General features: G+C 34.2%; 1 protein-coding gene and 1 pseudogene across 1 annotated transcript in view; one reads left to right on the top strand and one right to left on the bottom strand.

The window, feature by feature from the left end:
• The window catches only part of SEMA3D (sema domain, immunoglobulin domain (Ig), short basic domain, secreted, (semaphorin) 3D), a 130,423-nt gene that overhangs the window by 31,138 nt on the left and 85,761 nt on the right, over positions 1 to 13,524 (bottom strand). The window contains exon 10 of the mRNA XM_011996061.1: positions 11,447 to 11,591. Within this exon, the coding sequence (XP_011851451.1) occupies positions 11,447 to 11,591 (145 nt within the window). The remainder of the gene's footprint in view (positions 1 to 11,446; positions 11,592 to 13,524) is intronic.
• On the top strand, positions 6 to 4,355 carry LOC105550965 (annotated as a pseudogene).

Below are 13,524 nucleotides of genomic sequence, written 5' to 3'. Positions count from 1 at the left end.
CTGAGATGAAAGGGAAAACCCGACAGCAACAAGCCCTGGTTCAGGGCCTATCTCCCATGGCTGGCTGCCACAGCTGGCTAGGTGTGATCATGTTATGCTTGGCAAGTCCGTGTGTTTGTCTAGGGCCTTTAGTAGTGGAGTGGGAAGCAATGGATAAGAGGAGAAAAATGGATTTTATCCAATGAGAGAACTTTTCCCCTTGGCAAGACCCCAGATAGCTGCCAAAGGATTTTTCTCCCTGCAGCTTCAGGCTATTCTCTACAGGTTGCAGTTTCCTTTTAAACAAATCAGAGGAATGACTAACACGAGGGAAGACATAGCAAAGGAAAGACAGAACTAGGCTTTCGTTTTCAGAAGCTTGAGTTTTATTTATAGAGTAAAAATGCAAATGTAACAGTTGCCATCTTATCCCCCTGCTTATTCATCGAAGAGTCAATCTACAACAGATAAGGGCAAGGAAAGATCCTATATTAAACATCAGAGACAAAGAGGCCTGGGGCAAACATATAGAGGTAAATTTCTGTCCTTCCCTCTCCCTCTCTTTCTCTTTAAGATTCCCTTTCTCTTAGAGGGATTTCTATGCCAGAAAAAGCAAAACACTATTGAACACAGTAAATAGCCTGGGATTTGAAGAACTTAATTTTAAAAGCAAATTACTTGCCCTCTGGAAAATAAAGCTGAAGCCAGTTGGAAAGGTCAATTCCTGTTGGAAGTCTCTTGACTATCTCCATTTTAGGGAAAAATGGCCTACACACAGTTAAAGGGAAATGACAGTGATATATGATACATCTCCTCTAGTGTCATCTGTTTTAGGAATCTGGACTCAGAATGTCCACAGTCTAGTCCTGCCTCTGCTGCTCCCTTCTAGAACCAAAACCAGGACTGAATGAACAGAACTAGAGATATCCTCAGTAATTTAGAGAGATGATAAAGTAATTGTTATCCAATAAGTGGAAGGTAATGGAGTGAACAAATATTAAAGAGAAAATAAAACTGTGAATGCAATATGCTAGAGAGACATGAGTGAGCTACTGATGCCTAAAATGAGATATCCCCAAAAGTTTTCTGCAGACTTTGAATTAATTAGGAAAGACTTGCTTAAATGAAACAAACAATAACAATAAGATGTTAGCTACATTCCTCAGGCACACAAATGGGAAGATAGTGTGAGACACTATGAGAGAATTCTTGCATCATACTTTGTAGTTTTCAGTGTCCTTTGGAAAGACTACTATAGTCCAACACTAGACAAATTAATAGAAAGTTCTGGATATTATTTTGAATTACATTTTTTTTTTGTTTTGGTAAGTTACACTTATCTTTGAAAGTCAACTGTAAAACATGTCTTTTAAAACTCTTACTTAACAGGATCAGCAAAGTTTACAATTAAAATCTAATGTATGAGGTTAAGAAATACATATATTCTGAGAAACATCAGCTCTTTAGGAAAAGAATGTATTTAGAATCATGCTGAAGCTTAAGTAAAATAGTTTAGGTGGAGCAGGAAGAGACAACAGGGTAGCTAAAGAGTTTTGACTTGTGGAATCCATGGTTACCTCAAACCCTTGCTGTTGAGAAGATCAACCAAGGTAAAAGTTGGAATTTCTAAGCAATATTCCAGTTCTAGTTGAAGAACACATTATGTACTTCAAGTCCACTATGAAATCCCAATTGTTGATATTATGTGTTATTATCCTATGATCCATCTTCTCCAAGGTTTGCTTTTGTAAAGCAAAATCAGAAACCAAGCTCAGGCATGGCAGTGATGCCTTGATATGTTAGAGTGAAAAAGACCTTTCTACAACAGAAGGGTATGCCAGGACCCAGAGATGGTTCATGGTAGTGCATTTGTAAGATGAATTTTTCAGTGGATCCAGAATCAAAAGAACTTCATAATTTCCAATGACTCTTACAATGTTAGAAAATCTAATGATTTGATGGGAAATAAATGACTGTCAGACATATCTAAACCTATATCTCAAGTTTGCAGGTTTTATCATATAGCAAAAAAGAGGAACAATAAAGGTCCTACAGCAAAAGAGGAAAGTTTTAGCATTTATATTTTATTTTCTCTAGTGAAAACCAACGTGAGTTGTACATGATGGGGCCTTTTTTTAAGACAAAGATTTGAAATCTTGCAGAAGGGGACACATTTCATTATTTTACATTGGTGGTAGTTGAAAATATATATTTTTTTTCTTAATAAAGTTTTACAGAATATTCTTAGTCAAATTTTGCTAATCAAGATTTATAGGGTATTTTATTTTATTTTATTTTCTCACTAAAAGGACATATATTCAGAAGAAAAACCATGGAAGACAATTAGCAGGAAGAAGGAGGTTAGCTTAGTGTTTTTGATGTTTTATGTGACTTAATGTTTGTTTTCTCAACATAAAAGGAGTATTAAACAAGGGTTTCATTGAACACAGCGGCAGCTTTTGGGGTTCCTGCGTCTCACTTTGCAATCTGAGCTGAGTGTGCACACAAACAACCGTGGCTCATGGACCTGCAATTGGTATTGATCTTGGCACCACCTACTATTGTATGGGTGTTTTCCAGCAAGGAAAAGTAGAGATAACTTCCAATGATCAGGGAAACCAAACCATGCCAAGCTATGTCACCTTTACAAATGCCAAACAATTGATTGGTGATACTCCAAATAATCAAGTTCCAATGAACCGTGCCAGCATGACTTTTGACGCCAAATGTCTGACTGGATGTGATTTTGATGATGCCATTATCCAGTGTGATATGACCCCCTGGCCTTTCATGGTGGTAAATGATGCTGGCAGGCCTAAGGTCCAAATAGAGTACAAGAGAGAGACAAAAAGCTGCTACCCAGAGGAGGTGTCTTCTGTGGTTCTGACAAAGATGAAGGAAATTGCAAAAGTTTACCTTGGGAAGACTGTTACCAATGCTGTGCCAGCTTACTTTAATGACTTTAATGACTCTTAGCATCAGGATTATCAAAGATGTTGGAACTATAGCTGGTCTCAATGTACTTGGAATTATCAGTGAGCCAATTGTCGCTGCTATTGCTTACAGTTTAGAGGAAAAGGTTGGAGCTGAAAGAAACATGCTAATCTTTGACCTGGGAGGTGGTGTTTTTGGTCCTCACTATGGAGGATGGAATCTCTGAGGCCAAATCTACAGCCAGTGGCACCTACTTAGGTGGAGAGTACTTTCACAACTGCATTGTTAACCATTTTACTGGTGAGTTCAAGTGCACACATGGAAGGACATCAGTGAGAGCAAGAGAGCTGTCCGGTGCCTCCGTACTGCTTGTGAACGTGCTAAGCATACTCTCTTTCAGCACCGAAACCAGTACTGAGATCAATTCTCTTCATGAAGGAATCAACTTCTGTATCTCCATTAACTGTGCCCAATTTGAAGAATTGAATGCTGAGCCTGTTCTGTTGTCCTCTAGATCCCACAGAGAAATCCATTTGAGATGCCAAACTAGACAAACCACAGATTCCTGATATTGTCCTGGTTGGTGGTCCTAATTGTATCCCCACAATTTAGTAGCTTCTCCAAGGCATCTTCAATGGAAAAGAACTGAATGAGCGTATCATTTGATGAAGCTGTTGCTTATGATGCAGCTGTCCTATCTGGAGACATCTCAAAATGTTCAAGATTTTCTGTTTTTGGATGTCACTCCTCTTTCACTTGATATTAAGACTGCTGATGGAGTCATGACTGTCCTCATTAAGTGTGATACTACCATTCCTACCAGGCAGACACAGACCTTCACTGCCTACTCTGACAAGCCTAGCATGTCATTACCAAGGATAAAAAACTTGTTTGGCAAGTTTGAGCTCACAGGCATACCTCCTGCACCCCTTGGTGTTCATCAGATTGAAGTTACCTTTGATATTGATGCCAAGGGCATCCTCAATGTCTACTATCACTGATGACAAGGGCCATTTGAGCAAGGAAGACATTGAGCCTATGTTCCAGGAAACTAAGAAATACAAAGCTGAAGATGAGAAGCAGAGGGACAAGGTCTCATCCAAAAATTCACTTGATTCCTATGTGTTCAACATGAAAGCAACTGTTGAAGATGAGAAACTTCAAGTCAAGATTAACAGTGAGCACAAACAGTAGATTCTTAGCAAGTGCCATGAAATTATCAACTGACTTGATAAGAATCAGACTGCAGAGAAGGAAGAATTTGAACATGCACAGCAAGAGCTGGAGAAGTCTGCAAGTCCATCACAAACAAACTGGACTAGAGTGCAGAAGGCATGCTAGGAGGAATGTCAGGGGGATTTCCTGGTGGTAGAGCTCCTGCCTCTGGTGGTGATTTTCAGGGCCCACCACTGAAGAGGTTGATTAAGGTAACCCAAGTATAGATGAAGCATTGTTCTACACAGTTAAAGCACCGAAGAACCCAAATTTGCTGCAAATTCTATGGCAGTTTTAAGGTCAAGTTGCTATAATAAATTAGTGGGCATTCTCAATGCTTGAATATGGAACATGTGCACAAGGAAAGGAAATAACATTGCACTTTATAAACATTGTATTGTAAGTGGAATGTCTTAAACAAAACTGTATTTAAAGTTGGTATCAAAAAAAGATTAAACAAAAGAAAACTAACCACAACCTCCACCCCTGAATAAAAAAAAGATTTTGAGCTGAAAATGAGCATTTACTTAGTGTCTCCAGTGTTGGATAGTGGAAGAGGCAATGCTGGTGTGAGAAGTCCAGTCTCTAGGTATTCTACCCGGGATGTTTCTTACCATGTTATGATGTTCCTTAAATATGGCTTTGTTTCAAATTTTTGAACCAAGAAATTTTCAGGAATCCTTAGAATCACCATTTTTCACCACCTATTTTTTTTAAACTATGTAGATACAAAAAAGTAAAAATAAAAGGCTTTTCTCATGGTTGAGCTATTAATAGAAATTATCATGGCTTTATGTTCATCAGCGTCCACATAGTAAAATGAACTTATGAAATATTTAAAAAGTACTTATAACTACCTCCTTTTATTTCCTACCAAAAAATGGAGACTTAGTTGGAAAATTCATGTGTAAACTTTTATCTGTAAAAGTAAAACTAAAACAACTAACATTTAACACAATAACAATTTGGGAGTAAATAGAATTTAAAAAGGAATTGTTATTTTTACAAAATCAAACATTTAGTAGTTGTTTAAAAATGGTGGCAAAAGGATTCAAGAAAAGTAAAACATGCATTCTTTTTGATAAGGGAATGGTTTAAAACTGAAACTCACTTTTGAGCAAACATTTATCAATACTTTACATTTACACATAAATCTTAAAAATACCTTGACAACACAAAATAAAACTGCAGAGTACATCAGTTATAAAAAAATCAACTATCAAATTGGAAATTTTCTGCCTTTACAAATCTTTCTTACATTCTGGGTTTTCTAGTAGTTTGTTATTTTGGGTTGGATTCAATTTGGTTTCTGTCTCTGATCTGTATGATTGATTCACTGTATCATGGACTCTTTAATATTTTATTTCACTTGGAACTTCCTATTACCAAGACCCGGCAGGTCAATAATGATTGAAAAAATCCTCCTGAACAAAATATGGCTTGTTCAAATATTCTATCTGGACAGCAGAGGGCGGAAGAATCACTTGAAGTGAAGGCATTCTATAATATATCCTTTTGCATCCTTGCATTTCTAGGCTTATTAACATTGCAGAGCAGTGATGTAACGGTTAAGCTAGGAGTTTAAGTTTGACTTTTTGTCAAAGAAGTATAGCATTCTGTCAAAACCAAAAACTTAAAGTAAGCATGGCACACTGCAAGTTGTAGTGTTTATTTAACTGAGTGATAATGTCAACAGAAGTAACTACTGGGAGAACAACTTAGAATTCAATCTTAATAGCAATACAGGTGCAGAAAATGTAAAAACAATTTTTTTTAAAGTAATCTATGTTAAAGCTTTAACTTAAGTGTAATACAGCTTTTAGTAAAGGTTCTAACAATTTCATAGAAAGCAAATTATTCAGCAATACTTTTATTAAAGTAAGATGTGTTCCTCTGAATTGCAGTAAGATAAATAAGTGTAATAAGGTTTCAAAATTCATTATTATTTGTGCAGAGAATAGACAAATCTCTGGAAAAAATAGCATAAGGTTCTGTTTGGTTGTTCATTTGTTATCATTTTGAAGGTAGAACAAAAGGTGGGTTAATGGCTTTTGATTTGGAGTTAAGTAGAGTAAGTTTAATTCCAGTCATAACAATCCATAAGCTGTGAGATCATGAACATATGTTTACCCTCACTGGGCTTGTTTCTTATCTATAAAATTGGGATAATAATACCTATGTGTTTGTTTTAAGAATGTAGTGAGATAACATATAAGGGCTTATCAGAGTGTCTGGATCGCAAGGAGTGTTAAATCATGACTTTGATCAAAATATGCTGGATATTTAGAGAAATAGAATCATAACTTCATGTAAACAAAAATTACTGAAATTGGGCTGCTTTTAGAAAACAAATAATAAAGAATGCCAGGAGATAATGTAAAATTCAATGCAGCTAATTTTAGGTGGGACATTTGGCAGTATATCAGTGAGATATATATTAGGAAATAAGTGCATATTAGATAATATAAACGAATAGAGAGAGAAGATTGATCAGAAAATTCAACATCCCTCTTCATTCTGCTGTTTTTGGCAATATGATATTGGTAAAGTTATTTAATTATTCTGGGTATTCATTCCCTCCCCTGTAAAATGAGGGTGAATTATGTGGTCTTTATCATTCACTCCAGTTCTTACATTCTCAAATTTTATAAGCATAGTTACCTAATATGCTGTGAAATATAATTTCAACGATTTTATGTGTAGTGTTATTAATGGTAAAGTTAGTTTCTGTAAAGTGTATTTGTATAACAGATTTTCACATCACATACATGATGCTCCTAAATTCAACATCAGTATTCTAAATATAAGACATAACGTAGAAAAGCAGACTAATAGCATTTAATGCTAATAGAAAACAAGATGTTGTAAAAATGACTGAAGAAGCAATGAAGTAAAAGGCTACCTATCTATGCATGATTTTAGACATTTTCAAATTTGGTCACAGTGATTTCAAAGAGAATACATAAGTAACTAGTTATTTGGAAATAGCTGATGTCCTTAGCTACCACAGATTTCTATATAAAGTCCGCAAATATGTTAGTGGAAATGATTGTCACTATTCTAACACAGAACCAATTGGATAGGGTTGATCAATAAAAATATTTTAAAATACCTCAATATTGTTAGTCTCATACTAATAAATTTATATTATGTGGTTTCTACTTATCTAAAGAGAGCATAGATATAACAGTTTAATTCAGTACAACAAAAAGAAAATCCTCCTTCCTTTAACCACGCCTGTAAAAATAAATAAATACATTTTGACAGTAACTGGCATGTTTAAAATCTCTCTGTTCTATAAAGGGACATAATATTTGATGAAAGAGAGTTTTCTCGGTGGAGTCTTCCAGAGGGAGACTTGGTCTTTCTGTCTCTATAACTGATTATCGCCTTAATAGAGGCTACGGTGGAAAGATTCATTATTAGGCATGGTTCTCAGAGCTCAACTTCAGGTGCAAATGCTTTTACATATTTTTAAAGGCATAGAAATTGTCTGATAAATATTAATGTTGAGAAAAAATTGAGTAATAACTCTCTTAAATGACCCTTCTTTAGTCCTAATAATGCTTTTGTTTTCTCAAGTTGTTAGAAAGGAAAAATTAAGTATTTATTTGATGGTTTAGATACAGGCTATTTGCTAAATAATTTTGAACTTTCAAGACAATTTCTTACAGCATAAAGACTGTATTCTGAGTAGCCAGCAGAAGAGACCACTATGTTGAACATAATTTGGTGTTTCTTTTCTCATCAATGAAAGACACTCCTCACTGACATTTTTGTTTTCCTACTTTTGGGGAGTCATTTACTCATATTTCAGAGAAGTGTATGTGTACTTATGAGGACAGTCATGTAAAACGGGAGTTCTCTTCAAGCTTTGCATGACATTCACAGCTGTTCTAGGCAGCAGCAGGGAAAGCGGTGACAACCACCACTTGTAAAGCATCTTAACTTACACTCAAGTTGGAAAATAATGTAACCGTGATGCATCAGCATATAGTCATTTTGATAATTATTTTCTATTTCTGAGTATTATAGGACTCAATGTCTACATATGCAAATAATTTGCTATTGTTGTAATAAATGTGAATAGTTTCAGCTTCCAATTCATTCTCCTATGATATCTAGATAATTGAAAAAAAAAAAAAAATGGCCTGAATGGTGACAGTCGTTATTAAAAACAAATAAAAACAAAAACAACCCAAAGCCAAAAAGCTCATGTAGTAAGAGAAGGCTCAGAATGTGACAGTCTATAATATGTAATCCCAAAGTATTAATACCGTAAAATTTACCCAGCTAGAGCCGTTTCCCAATTTTAATCTCTCTCTCTCTCTCACACACACACACACACTCTCTCCTATGGAAGGTTAAAAATTTTAATTTAACATTTTTATAGTGCAATATCATAGTATAAAAACTAATAACTGGGACTTAGAGTAAGAACAATGACCTTGAATCACAGTAGAAACCAAGAATTTGGAGCTTGGGGTTGAAACCCAGTCCTATTACTAATTAGCTTTGTGATCCTGAGCAAGTTACTGTATCCGTCTGTGCCTGACATTCCTCATCTGCATAATGGAATTAATGATAATAGCATGTGTTTCATGGGATTATGATCAGTATTAAGGAAGTTAATATTTGTAAAACATCTAGAAGAATATCCCCATATCCTAAGTGCTATATTACTGTTCAAATATAAGTAAATGAAACTAGCAAGTACAGCTATGATATTCAATGAATAAAAAATAGTTAAAAAAGAGAATGACCTAGGCCAGGTCCAGTGGCTCATGCCTGTAATCCCAGGACTTTGGGAGGATGAGGCGGGCAGATCATCTGAGGTCAGGAGTTCGAGACCAGCCTGGCCAACATGGTGAAACACAGTCTTTATTAAAAATACAAAAATTACAGGTGTGGTAGTGCACACCTGTAATCCTAGCTACTCTGGAGGCCTAGGTAGGAGAATTGCTTGAATCCGAGAGGAGGAGGTTGCAGTGAGCCGAGATTGCACCACTGCACTTCAGCCTGGGCAACAGAGCAAGACTCTGACAAAAAAAGAAAAGAATAACCTAATTAAAAATTGGGCTAAGTACTTGAATAGACATTTCTCCAAAGAAGACATATGAATGGCCAATGGATACATGAAAATTGTTCATCACTAATCATCAGTGATATTGAAAACAAAACCACAATGAGATATCACTTCACATCTGTCAGGATGGATAATATAGATAATATCATAAAAACAAAAGGTGAGTATTAAGGAGGATGTGGGGAAATTGGAACCCTTGCACACTGTTAGTGGTAATGCAAAATGGTACTACCACTATGGAAAACAGTGTGGCAGTTCCTTAAAAAATTAAAAATAGAACTACTACATGATGCAGCAATCCTGTTTCAGGATATTTATCTAAAATAATCAAAATTCAGATATCAAAGATATATGAAATATTATCACTCTTGGATAACTGCAGCACTATTCACAATTGCCAAGACATGGAAACAACCTAAATGTCTGTCAATAGATGAATGGATAAAGAAAATTTATGGTCAGTGTGTGTGTGTTTGCGCGTTATATGTATACAATATATCTGGAATTATATATTATATATCTATATACATATGAGACTTGTATCATATATATAAATGTATATATGATACACGATACATTTAGACATTCACACATCATACATATATTTATATATGATATATGCATCATATATGTATATATCTATATACATGTGATACATATATATCTCTATATGTGCATATAGAGATATATATATGGGATGTGTGTGTGTGTATATGCATAAAATGGGACTGCATTCATCCTTGAAAAACAAGGAAATTCTACATACACTCTGCAACAACATGAATAAATCTTAAGGACGTTATGTTGAGTGAAATAAGCCATTTGCAGAGAAATAAACACTGCATGATTCCACTTATATAAGGTATCCATAATAGTCAAAATAATAGAATCAAAAAGCAGAATGGTGGTTTCCAAGGGCTAGGAGGGAGCAAAACAGGAAGTTACCAATCAGTGGATATAAAGTTTCTGTTAGTTAAGAAGAACAAGCATTAGAGATCTGCTGTACAACATTGTACCTATACTCAATAATAATGGATGGTAAATTTAAAAATTTAAGGGGATAGGCCTCATGTTAAATGTTCTTATCACAATATTAAAAAGTGAGAAAATTAAAAAATGACTCCTGAAAATCATGCTATTATTTAAAAAAAAAACCACACTTTCACAAACATCGTTATTACTTTATAATCAAGTCAGAAACCATCCTTGAAACAAATTTATATTGAGGAATTATTAAGGGGAAAATAGAGATGGTTGTATAGTATGCTTCCCAAATTTAATTAAGTTATATAACAGGAAGATGGAAACAGAATTCAGAAAGCATATCTACCAGCTGGTTCTCCTTTAAGAATGAACATATGAAAAGATAATATTCAGTAAAACTTGAGGAGTTAAGTCAATATTTTTTCTCAGATATTTTGGTAATCATTTTATACCTCTTGGTTGTAATATTCAGAATAAATCCAAAATGAAAAAACACATTTTTCCTCTAATATTAGGTCAATAAATAATCCTGATGTTAATATAACTTAAACTGTCATAGTAATATCAACAAACGTTTTAAAAATCCTTTTACTTAAAATGCATATAACAGCATTTTGAACTGCAGTTGTTTTTTGTTTTAAACAACTGTATAAACTTTAAAATACATTCTTACATTATTTGTGCTTTAAACATGATTTATACTATTTGAAAAAAAATTTTGACTGAGGGTTGTCTAAAATTCCTTTCCCATTTAAAAAATGCATGTTATTCTAAGGTACAATTAAGTAAAGAAAAGATAAATGCATACCAAAAAAGAGATAAATTAAGTGAACCATTATGACGTGGTCTTTTCAAAGTAGAAGTGGGGATTAGAAGACTAGAGCTATCTGCAGAGCTGTATGTGAGAAATAATACTTCTTTGACATTTCCATCTAATTTAGAATAGCTGTCATTCTAGATATCTAAATCTTTCCAGTGATTCTATAAACATAAACATGCTGGGGATAAGGTCCATATTGTCAGCATGGTTACATCCTTATGACATAGTCCATTGTTTCTCAAAGTAACTAAAATTCTTAGTGAAACGTTAAATTTAAATGAAGGATGAAAATGCTAATACATCACTGCAAATAAATAATGGTTATTACAGCACATGTGGCTCTGGTGAATAGCAGAATTTGTCACAATTAAATTAGGAATCAAATATGAGCTTAGGAAAATAATTTGATTATTAGGTTGGATACATACTGTACCAGGCCGCGGATAAGGAATTCTCCCATCATACTGCACCCAACGATGGTCTGCACTTTCCTTATGAGCATACGGACCGTTAAAAACTGCTCTGATGTCAGCCATGCTATACACACAAACAGCAGAGCCTTTGAAGATGGAGCTGAAAAAATAAGCGACATCATTCAATCATTCACTGATGAATTCAATAAACATAGATTGAGCACATACTACCAGCAGGTGCTGTGGACAAAATTTACTTAGCACATTAAATTTGATGAGCACTGTAGACACAATGTACCTATGTCCTCATGTGGCTTATAGCCAAGCAATTCTAAACAAGGTGCAATAATAACTCCATTGCCAGTAAATATGGTAAGCAAAGTAGAACATGCATGGGTACCCAGTATTGGGCTGCCAACTAAGTTTTCAGGGAGGAGGTGTCATCTAAATTGACACCTAATAGATAAACAGAAATTATCTAAAACAAACCCTGGAGGATAAAGAGGAATATATGCATGAAAGATTGTTATATTTTTCTATATGTTCTTCTATTTTATTTAAAGTTATCATAGTGTAATGCATTTCAAAGAGCTTACAAAATAATAAAGTGATATTATTTATTTTAAAAATAGTTATTTAAATATTTTAATAATAATACTCTCATTTGTTTTCTTACAATGAATGAATATCTATAAACATTATTTGCTAAATTACTTATATGATTTTTATTAAACTGATTTTAAAATGTTGAAACGATCTTTTTCTTTTTGGTCCTCTTTAAATTTATGAGTTTATGTATTACAGCAGCTCATCTGATACTTAAAGTAATTAAAATTACACAGGATTAGAGAAAGTATTAAGAGGCAAAAAACTCCATAGGAATTTTTTCAAATTTTTGCAAACTAATAAAAATGAACACTAATCAGATGTCTTTTTATTTTGCTTTATTTCTAGAAATTAAAAGATACTTTCTTTGAGTTGAAAACTTTTAATCATTCCCATTTTCAAAAATGAGATCACCCTTTATGATCTAAGAAATATATCAAACATCTTAGCATTAACAAGCTAATGATTCTCTAGCATGGAAACTCAATTATTAATATTCTTGGAGTGACATTAATGGGAATCTTTAGAGAGGTAACAGTAAATAGGTAGGTGGGAGAAAAGTAGCTGCTGAGAATAGAGGTGGTGTTGCCACAAAAATCACAGAACCTGCCTAGGATATTTTAAAGGTATGATGCCTCATGCTTAATGGCATTGCCATTATTGCAGGTTAATTATGTCTTCTTGCTGAACAAAGGATGTGATATACATTCCAATGTCACCTTGGTCTTTAGGATGGCATTAAAAACAAACCAATAAAGTATAAGAAGAACAAAGAGCTAACTTGTAACTTCAAACTCTGGGTGGGCAGAAACTTAATAGGAGAAAAAAATGAACTATCTTGGGGCTATATTTTCCTGGCACATATCCGTGCCTTGTGTGTGGAGCACAGTGACTTCAAAGAAAGTGCTGCAATTGGAAAGGTGCCAATGGAACTGGGATTGAGATACTTGACTAGAGGCACTTCTTATACCTTTTTACATTAGGATATAAATTAACAGAAAAATGGAGTCCAAAATAGCAGCTTCCTAGGAAATCGTCTTTATTCTCATATTTAAACATTCACATCCTATATCTTATAATTAACCAAATAGTGTTTTGTTTTCTGATATATTCTGAACCAGCAGTGCATTTCAGTTTATGAATAAGGTATTGTGAACTAAATGAGGATTGTGCCACAGAAAAAAAACTATATTGTACATATAAATAGATTAAAAATTTATTCACTAGGAGGCAGTAAGACCTTTTCTTCAGTACCAATATCAGTATCTTCAATTCCTTCTATGCTGATGTCAATATACATTGATAACGATTGAGAGCAAAACTGGAAAATATGAAAACTATTTCCAACAATGTAGGCAGTCATAGGGAACAGGAGTAAGGGTGTGCTTTGAACATAGTCAAATTTAAATTACTGAATTCAATAAAATTAAGGCAGGGGGGCCTACATATTATTTGAGAAAGTTTCATAGATGCTAGTATAACTTTTT

The sequence above is a fragment of the Mandrillus leucophaeus genome, unplaced genomic scaffold, assembly GCF_000951045.1.
Source record: "Mandrillus leucophaeus isolate KB7577 unplaced genomic scaffold, Mleu.le_1.0 Scaffold50, whole genome shotgun sequence".
Classification (NCBI taxonomy): Eukaryota; Metazoa; Chordata; class Mammalia; order Primates; family Cercopithecidae; genus Mandrillus; species Mandrillus leucophaeus.
The sequence above is the reverse complement of the archived record's forward strand: the minus strand, read 5'-3'. Positions and strand labels throughout refer to the sequence as shown.